At 41.0% G+C, this 9,865-nt stretch overlaps 1 protein-coding gene across 3 annotated transcripts; it reads right to left on the minus strand.

Annotated features, from left to right (window-relative positions):
• Positions 1-1,727: 1,727 nt before the first annotated feature.
• On the minus strand, positions 1,728-6,602 carry LOC311059411 (C-type lectin domain family 4 member E-like). 3 transcript variants are annotated; one of them, XM_084077336.1, is made up of 5 exons: positions 6,413-6,602; positions 5,951-6,043; positions 4,017-4,216; positions 3,475-3,581; positions 1,728-2,552 (listed from the first exon to the last, which is right to left on the minus strand). In XM_084077336.1, exons 1-5 carry the CDS (start codon positions 6,531-6,533, stop codon positions 2,408-2,410), a joined length of 666 nt encoding a protein of 221 aa, XP_083933462.1. In that variant the 5' UTR covers positions 6,534-6,602; the 3' UTR covers positions 1,728-2,407. The 3 variants fall into 3 exon arrangements, with proteins under 3 accessions (XP_083933462.1, XP_083933461.1, XP_083933460.1); XM_084077335.1 differs by having other exon boundaries at positions 4,017-4,219; XM_084077334.1 differs by having other exon boundaries at positions 4,017-4,228.
• Positions 6,603-9,865: the final 3,263 nt, after the last annotated feature.

Genomic DNA, 9,865 nt, shown 5'->3' on the forward strand with positions numbered 1-9,865 from the left:
AGCAACAACAAAAAAAAGTCATTTGTACCTGAGTGATTGATGTTGGCCATGTGCGCCAGCAGCAGCACGTGGAAGGCTGCCCCGTTCCCCCACTGCTTCAGATAGCGGCTGGTCATCTGTCCGCTCGTCGTCATGACGTCCCGGAGGGAGGTCAGCTGTTTGCTGAGAACCCTCTCCGTGTTTCGTGCCACTTCCAAATGATGCGCCGCCGCGGGGTTATCGATGCCGATGGAGGCTTCCTTCATGTAGTGGTCCATGGTGACGCGGATCTCGTTGGACTTCTCGTCGTTGAAGACGCGCTGTAGCATTTCTCTGGTGGTGTCGCTCTTCTTCTTCTCTTCTCTGCTGAACCCAGGCATCATCATCTCCAGGAACATGGAGATGATCCACGCACCGAGCCCCACGCCGTTGGGCACCCTGTTCAACGGCGTCAGCGCTGCGCCCAAGCTGTTGACGTAGTCGGGGAGCTTGTCGAATCTATTCGCGTCGGCCAACGTTTCCATGTAGTACTGCTGTAAAACCTGGTCTGAATTGGGGGAGGAGTACTTCTGCAACGACACGTCTATGCTCACGTCGGGCAGCGTGCTCTGCCCGGCTGTCTGTAGCACAGCTTGGATCTCGCACGGCAAAGTGACTGTTCCCCCCATCTTGGCTCCCAGCTGTTATGTGCTGCTGAGTCAGAGTGCTTGTGTCAGCTGTGTTCTCTGCTTGGATGAATGAGAGCTGTGTTCTGCTGGCAACAAACTATAATCCAGCAACTATAAGACTTGCGGTGGACGATCTCTTCAGAATAATAGCATCTCTATGGATATTCAACTGGTGGCCCGCGGCCGCGGGCCAAATACAACCCGCGAGGACATTTCTTGTGGCCCCTGGAGCAATTGTATTATTAATAATAATACAAATAAAAACCTACATAAACAAATACAATCTCCCATTACTTTGATACTATATACAGCAGCACCATGCAAGTTAAAAGGCACAACTATTAAATCAATAAAAGTTAGGAAATGTTGTATTCATAAATGTTTGCATACGCAGTTCCTCCCCAGCCCAGTATAGACGATATCCACACGGCGGCCATATTGCCATTAAGTCAATGAAATGACACGTACCCAGTTGCCACAGCAACGCAATGTTAAATTCCAAAATGGCCGCCGTGTGAATATGGACTATGACGGCAGGTGCACCCAACATCCAATCACCACACACAGGTGCATCCAATATTCAATCACCACACAGCACCATCTACCCTGCAGTGGTGGGAAAAGTAGGCTACTCACATTTCTTACTTAAGTAAAAGTATCAATACTGCACTGTAGAAATACTCTGTTAGAAGTAAAAGTCCGGAATTCAAAATTTACTTGAGTAAAAGTAGGCTACAAGTTTTGGCATCCAATGTATTTTGGTTAACTGTAACAACCCTGCTTTGAGGGTCTACACCAAGGACCACCCAAAATTACATGTAATTATTTGTGCTACGGACCCCACATTATCTCAAAAATGTTTTGTGCCAGGGACCTCCTCCAGAAGCAAAGATTTGAGATTTGAATCCTGATATCATATCATCATATATCATAAAACATCATAATAATAATAATAATAAGTAAGGACACTTCTCAGGACTAAGCTAAATAAACAGACAATTGTTGAAAACAGTGTTATTTATTGTTGAGTGACAGCAACATGGGTAACTCTTCATTAAAGACATTATACCGTTTCAGCACCATGGACAGTTCCTGGTGCGCACTGGAGTTAAACACATTAAGACGGGAACGCTTCTGTGTCATTTTAAGATTTCTTTGGGCTATTCAAAAATAGCAGATCTACAAGCTTACATTTGTGCAAATCTTTGAATATATATACTTTTTAAAGAGAACATTTTAACTCAAATCTTTGCTTCTGGGGATTCTACAAAATGTCTTCTAAATCCCAACAGTTTTTTGAAAAACATTATGTTGCTATAATATCAGTGATTCTCAAACTTTTTTCATGTCAAGGACCCCCAAAATGTGTTTGGCCACGTACCCCCACCGGCACCTCCATCTCAAAATATTTTGTTCCAGGGACCCCCAGAAAATGTATATATTCAAAGATTTGCACACATTTTCACGATTTTTTCAAAAATAGCAGATCTACAAGCTTGTAGCGTGGCACCCGCTGCCTACTGGTCCACTGGTCATCACATTATTAGCTTTGGAATGCGACAAAAACAAAACAATATTTGAGTTGCAAATGTTCGCTTAAAAAAATTAAGAAATATATATAGTTCAAGTTCACCCACAAAATGACTTTTTTTCCTATCGATGAGTCACCCCATGGAGACTTGAATTCATGGATATTTAGATAGGAGGTTTCTGCCCGACAGCAACGATATGTTTTGTTGTCTCAGGTGCATCACCAAAGTCTACCCTGTTTGTCTCTCACAGATCCAGGCTTCATACACACTGCAGTTAGCATCATTCAAGCCACGGAAGCGACCCTGAGTACGGATGTCACCACAGTCCTCTCCACCAGCGGAGTCGTCAGGCTGTCCAGGGGCGAAGAACAACCTGAAAACACATATTCCATCATATCAGGGGTCTTCAACGTTTTCAGGCCAAGGACCCCCTAGCTGAGAGAGAGATGAAGCAGGGACCCCCTACTCTATATTGTATAATATTGTGTTTCAGATACACTTTTGCTGCTCTTTTTTCCCTCTTTGCTGCTCTTACACCTTTACCTCTTTGCCAAAAATAGCCGATCTACAAGCTCACAACGCCTCGCAGCGCGAGGCGTTGTGAGCTTGTAGATCTGCTATTTTTTGCTAAAGTTCTCCTCAGAAAAGGGATGCTAGGGTTCAAGTGGTTAATGTAAAAAAGCTTTTCGAGCTTGTAGATCTGCTGTTTTTGCTATTTTTGAATTTGAATTCTGAAAAGTAACAGTTTTGGACATATGAGGAGACGATGTACATTAATGAATTCGGTTTAATATCTTTCAGTTTGTCTAACCTCCATGCATTTTCTTTTTTCAAGTGCAGTTATACATACGTTATATCATAGACTAGCCACATGAAATCTGAGATCAACACGAAGCCATGACTTTAACAGATTCCACACATTCCACTTTCAAGAAAGTTTAATGTTATTTCTGGTGTTTAATTATTATTTCAATTCTATGATTGTGTGTACATTATTTTATTCCTATATGCCCATGTTTATGCATACGCTGCGCGTTTAGCTGGTGTTTGCTATAAATGTTTGAGTCTGACGTATCTCTTTTAATTGTGAAATTATTTGAACGCTGTCCTGCCTGAGAACCATGTTGAACTGCATGAAAGGTGCATGAAAGGTGCTATACAAATGAAGTTTATTGTTATTATCATTATCATTATTATCATTATTATCATTACAACTGGTCTCTAAAATAAAATTCTAACAAACCTGAAGCCCAAGTGAAAAAAACAAACAAAAGTAGTGTGAATAGCTGCCTCACCCGTCAGCGATGACAACTGGGGTTCCATCCACCCACCTCCACCTCCCCTCCACCTCCCTGTCTGTCAGACCAATCCATGCCGCCCGGGTCAGGTTATGGAGAAACTCCTGTTGACACCACAAAGATGCTCATTAACAACATGGCCTCCCTGCTATTTGCCGTACGACACAAGCCGGGTTTAAGTGGTTTAACAGACCACTTTTACAAAACAGGAAGGCAGGTCACAGTTCATCTTTTTTCTAAATCAGTTCTCTTCACTTAAAGGGCTATTTCACTTTAATAAAGAAAAAACAAGGACGGGTGTTTTTGATGAATCTAACATGTTAAAAATGTGTTTGTATAGGAAGGTGTCTGTTAAAATGAATATCAAATATCTAAATACTGAATGAAGCAACTTAAAAACTGTCTGGGGGGCTCACAAAAGCCAAATGACTCACATTTAAAAAAGAAGTGAAATCACTTTAAGTGTCAGGAATAGAGCTTAAAAGGTTTGGGGGCCCCCTGCTATGACCCTGGACTGGATGTCTGTGTGTGTGTCTGACCTGCTCCTCCCTGGTGTTGATGATGACCAGGTCAGCTCCTCTCTCCTGACAGTCCAGCCTGCTCCTGTCCCAGTCCCTCCTCTCTGAGGACACAAAGTAACAGCTGGACCCAAGCTGCCTCCAGTTCAGAAAGCAGCTGCTGTTTGCTGCTGCCGTTTTGTTGGGTTCCTCTGTGATGTTGACCAGGGAAAACACGTCACCTGCTGGGGACACTGATAACATGCAGTTCAGTTAGTCAGTGAGTAAACCAGTGCTTCTCAAACCTTTTCAGATTTACAAGCTCACAATGCGTCGCATCGTGACACATTATGAGCTTGTAGATCTGCTATTTTCAAAGGGTCAATACAGTATATATATATATAATAGTGCTGAAGTGGTTAATGTATGTTTTGTGATAATAATCTAAATCTGCAAAGTAACTAGTAAGTAACTAAAGCTGTCAAATAATTGTAGTGGAGTAAAACATATAATATTTGCCTCTGAGATGTATAGTAGTGGAGTAGAAGTAAAAGTATTGACAACTGGAAATGCTGAAGAAAGTAAAAAAAAAAAAGTACTTAAGTACTTTACACCACTGATTTACACCACTGATTTTAGCAAGGTGACGATACGTTGCAATCTACTGTCAAGCGGCATATTGCATCATGCTGCTTGGTTCTGTGTAATCCTGTGTGTGAAGACATAATGGGTTGCAGACCGCCAAACAAAACATGTAGGCCTACAACACAAGCACATGTGTGCACATGTGACTTTAAGTAAAGCAAGTCTTTACACTGTACTCTTTTAAAAGACTAACTAGGGACAAGTGTTGGAAATTATAAGAATGTCAGTTCCGTGTTCTAATATTTGAACAGTATGTTAACCACCTTATACTGGGCACATCATTATAGGCTAAATAAAAATGAAATAAATACAAATTGTGGAAAATAGCTGGAAGATAGCAGATCTGTTATTTTCACAACTTTAAAAAAAAAAGTTGTACTACTATCTTCAATGTTTGGAATAGAGGGAGAAAAAGGAGTGGACCAAGTATAGACCTCTGGGGGACTCCATGCAGTGAACACAAGATATTGGGTTAGAATGCTCAATTTCTGAAATTGCACTATTGCCACTAGCCGATTAAATTAAATACTAAATCAGCCAAAACATAAGTAGGCTTAAGGATATTATGGAATAAATCAGATGGGCCCAGATACGATTGCTGCGTGCTGTTCAAACATAGTGATTCTAGATGAAAATGTATTATAAAAATAAAACACTCACTGATGACTTTACTATGGCAGGTGTTCCCAAATGATTTTGAGGGATCCCCAGATGATTAAATTGTTTAGCTTGTTTTCTCACTCGACCAACATACAGTACAAGTATCTGCTCATTTCTAAAGTGACAATTTAAGGACTTTTAATACCAAATTGGCCAAATTGTCAGATATTACGTAAGAAAGAGGCAAACGTTGTGAAAATAGCCGATCTACAAGCTCACAACGCCTCGCAGTGCGAGGCGTTGTGAGCTTGTAGATCGGCTATTTTCACAATATTTATCTGTGGAACCGAGTCAAACTATACAATTCCAAGTGCTTGTCAGGGTGGGGGGTCCCCAGTTTGAATATGATTATTTTGGGGGGGGGTCACAGCCTGAAAAGTTTGGGAACCCTTGTACTATGGAATAAAAATGACCCAATGGAGTACCACTGCAGGGGGGGGGGGGGCTTTTTGTTATGGCCCTGGACAGTACAATGAACCACCATGGAAACAAGGCCCTCGACTTTTTGTCTCATCCCTTTTGTAGAGCCTTTTTACTGTACTGACGCACTGTTATCAAACATGTTCATAATGTATTCAATCAATCAATCAATAAATCAATCAATAAATCATGTGATTGACGGTCAGATTTTCACACTGCAATGTAAAATAAAGGGTGACATTTGGACTCACATGGGTCAGAGAGTCTCAGAGCGATGTTGAGAATACCCTGCAGGACGCAGAGCAGGCCGAAGCTCACATAGATCACTGTGAGGTACCTCTCCTCTGTATGACATGCACACACACACACGCACGCACGCACGCACGCACGCACGCACACACACACACACACACACACACACACACACACACACACACACACACACACGCACACACACACGCACACACACACACACAGAATTATTAAAATACTTGTACATGATAATAAAATCTGTTACTTTTGTGCAATACAGACAGTTGTAAGAGGAAATGTATATGAAGTACGGTTTAGTTGCATGCCCTGTCGTGCAGACTAAAATTGCAGATTTGCAAGCTCACAACGTGTCAAGATGTGACACATTCTGAGCTTGCATGTGGATCAGCTATTTTTGGTGTGCAACACATATAAATCAAGCTTTAGAATGGAATGCCTACCTGTCTTGGATGCTCTCTGTGCACCAATGTCCTCCTGCAGGGCTTCAGGAAAGGACAGCTCCTCATAAACACCAACCTCCACTGTGACTTCATTACCACCACCTGTGTGCAGAACTGCCATCTGGTTCAACCTTCTCTCCTCTTCTCTGGAGATTAATGGCCTATTAGCTGTGGTTCAAGAAAAGTCCCCTCAGTCCTCTCTCTCTCTCTCTCTCTCTCTCTCTTCTCTCTCGCTCTCTCTCTCTCGCTCTCTCTCGACTCTCGCTCTCTCTCTCTCTCTCTGTCTCTCTCAGTGTTGCCATGTCTGCTTATTATAACTCTCTGTCTCTCTCAGTGTTGCCATGTCTGCTTATTATTAAGCAGACATACGCTGAGAGGGACAGAGAATTAGTATAAATGAATATGTATTTGTCCATGGACCCCTATCTGAAAATATTTGATGCATCATTATTTACTTTGTTAAAATGTAAAAAAAAAATAATAATAATAAAAAATAATATTTCTGACTGGTAAATAGTAGAACAAGTCCCTGACATACACATATAGTAAATATTTGAGCTATATTTATATTTATACATAGTTACTGCAGACAGACAGACAGACAGACAGACAGACAGACAGACAGACAGACAGACAGACAGACAGACAGACAGATAGATGTTTTCTAGCAACGGTTTTCAATTCCTCTCTGACACGGAAATGTGACAAGACTTGGTGGTGGACTGGTGGAGAGCTTTACACAATACGTTCACGTTGTGCAGAAATGTGGAAACCAAGTGTTGTGCACAGATAAATCTGGACCATAATCTGACCCATGTGACATTGTACTGAGACACTTCTTTCTCCAGTTAACAACTTAGCCCATTAAAACCGGGAACGCATATCTGTGTAACCACTTCACCATTATTTTATACTTTTTTTTTTAGAAAATGTGTGCAAATCTTTGAATATATATATATATATATATATATATATATATATATTTAAAGTGATTTTTTTTTGTGCCATTTTTGCCAAATACATATCATTTTGGGGGCCACCACTGATTATAGCAACAGAAGTTTTTTCAAAAAACTGTAGAAGACATTTCTAGAATTCCCCAGAAGCAAAGATTTGAGTTACAAATGTTCGCTTTAAAAATATATATATTCAAAGATTTGCACACATCTTCATGATTAAAAAAAAACAGATCTACAAGCTCATTTGGTGCCGTGCTATGAGCTTGTAGATCTTGTAGATCTGTCTAATTTCTCTCTGCCAAAAATAGTTTGTATTTGTACACACTCATCATGCAGCTATTTTTGTTTCCCCCCAGAATATGGAATGCTGGGGTTCAAATGAGTTACATAATAGGCCTATACTTCATTGACTGGGGTCCCCCATGCAGGGGGTCTATCCTTGGCCCACTCATAGCCATTATAATTTATGTACTACATGCGACGATGTGAGTATCATGTTAGTGACATCAAGGCACTGGTCATAGAGCTGGAGTTGGTCACTGGGCAGTGGGACACTTCTCAGTGGCTGGCTGCATGTTGTTCTTAGAAGTTAGGATATGTGTTTTTTTCCATGACATGAAAATATTTGAGAACCACTGGTTAACATAATTTAAATTTTAAATTGTGAAGCAAGCCCAAATGAGCAACTAAGCCCAAGATACCACAACCCACAACTACCACATTTTACAAGCAAAAATAAGCCCAAAGTAGGCTATGTTTGTTCTAAGCTGGTCCACCTGGCTCTCATTGACTCTCATTGACATAAATGTCAGTACCTTCTTTTTATATACCTTGGTGTAATGCAGGTTATCAGTTGCCAGATCTTGCAAAAGAAACAAGCGGCCGTGTCAATAAAAACAAGCCCAAAGGAAGCAACTAGGCTATTTTTTTTCCCACTTTTACATCGGCTGTTTGAAAATAGCAGATCAACAAGCTCACAACGTGTCACATCATGACACGTTGTGAGCTTGTAAATCTGCTATTTTCAAAAAAATATTGCGGAAAAAAGCAAAATATTCAAAATATTTTTTTGAAACATTTTATCAACACAAATATTGTATGGGGGTCCCTGGCACCACATATTTTCAGATGTGGGTCTGTGACAATACATTAATCTGGGGGTCCTTGACATGAAAAACATGTGGGAACCACTGGTTTAAGCAAGCCCAATGAAGCGACTACACGTAAAAAAAAATATATATAATAATGCTCATTTATACGCAGACATGGCAACACGGGTAACGAGCGTATCTCGCCGCCCTTTGCGGCAACATCAAAGCGTGACGTCACTCTCTCTTCTCCACTCTGATTTGAGTACTCCAATTGTCGCGCGCGCGCTCTTCCCAGCTCCCACACGGCACACACACACACACACACACACACACACACACACACACACACACAAGCAAAAACGACGACACACGGTTTGTTCACAAGCACAAGCGTGTTTGGGAGTAATAAAGGACTGTTATAGTGAAATAAACAACTCATAAAACTCCACATAGACGTCGAGTAGAGTTGTTAGTTAGTTTATACCAGGCTACATTGTTGCTCCCCTCTCACCAGCCCGCGGTGAGAACAAGCTGTTAAAACACGCTGTGTGACTAGACTGTGGAAAGAGAAGTGAATTATCTCTCCATCCAACAAACAGGTGAGTTTTACTGCAGGTGTGTGTTACTGTAGCTTAGTCTCAAACTTGTCCATGCCAAGGACCCCCAAATTGACACTTATTAGCCCGCGGACCCCCATTTGAATAGATATGCCAGGACCCCCATAAGAGAAGATTGTTTACAGCTCTAGCAGTGATTCTCAACCATTTTAATTTCAAGGACCCCCAGTTTGACATGCTTTTAAGCTACAGACCCCCATTTAATGACATTTCTATCTCTGGGACCCCAATTTATATTGTAAAATCAATGTTAATTTGAGAGTGTACCAAATGGAACCAAATGGACCCTAACGGGTCCATTTGGTTCCATTTGTACACCCTCAGAGTTGCAGACCCATAATTAAGGGTCCATTTGGTTCCTAACTATCCATCATTTAGCTGGGGACCCCTGGAACTCCCTCAAGGACTCCTGGTCCACTTGGAGAACCAATGGCTTAGCTCAGTGGTTCTAAAACTTTTTCATGTCAAGGACCCCAAAATTGACACATAATAGTGTAAAAAGTACTCAAATGTTTTACTTAAGTAAAAGTATCAACACTGCAATGTAGAAGAAGTACTCTGTTACAAGCAAAAGTCTGGAATTCCAAATTGACTTGTAAAAAGTACAAAAGTATTTGGTATCAAAATGTACTTAAAGTACCACAAGTAAAAGTACTAAAATGTTAGAATATAGCAGATCTACAAGCTCACAATGCGTCACGGTGCGACGCGTTGTGAGCTTGTAGATCTGGTTTATTTTAAAGCAAATATTTTGTTCGCTTTAAAATACAAAGATTTGCAAAAATA

Source organism: Gymnoscopelus microlampas (genome assembly GCF_963454915.1).
Source record: "Gymnoscopelus microlampas genome assembly, chromosome: 2".
Classification (NCBI taxonomy): domain Eukaryota; kingdom Metazoa; phylum Chordata; class Actinopteri; order Myctophiformes; family Myctophidae; genus Gymnoscopelus; species Gymnoscopelus microlampas.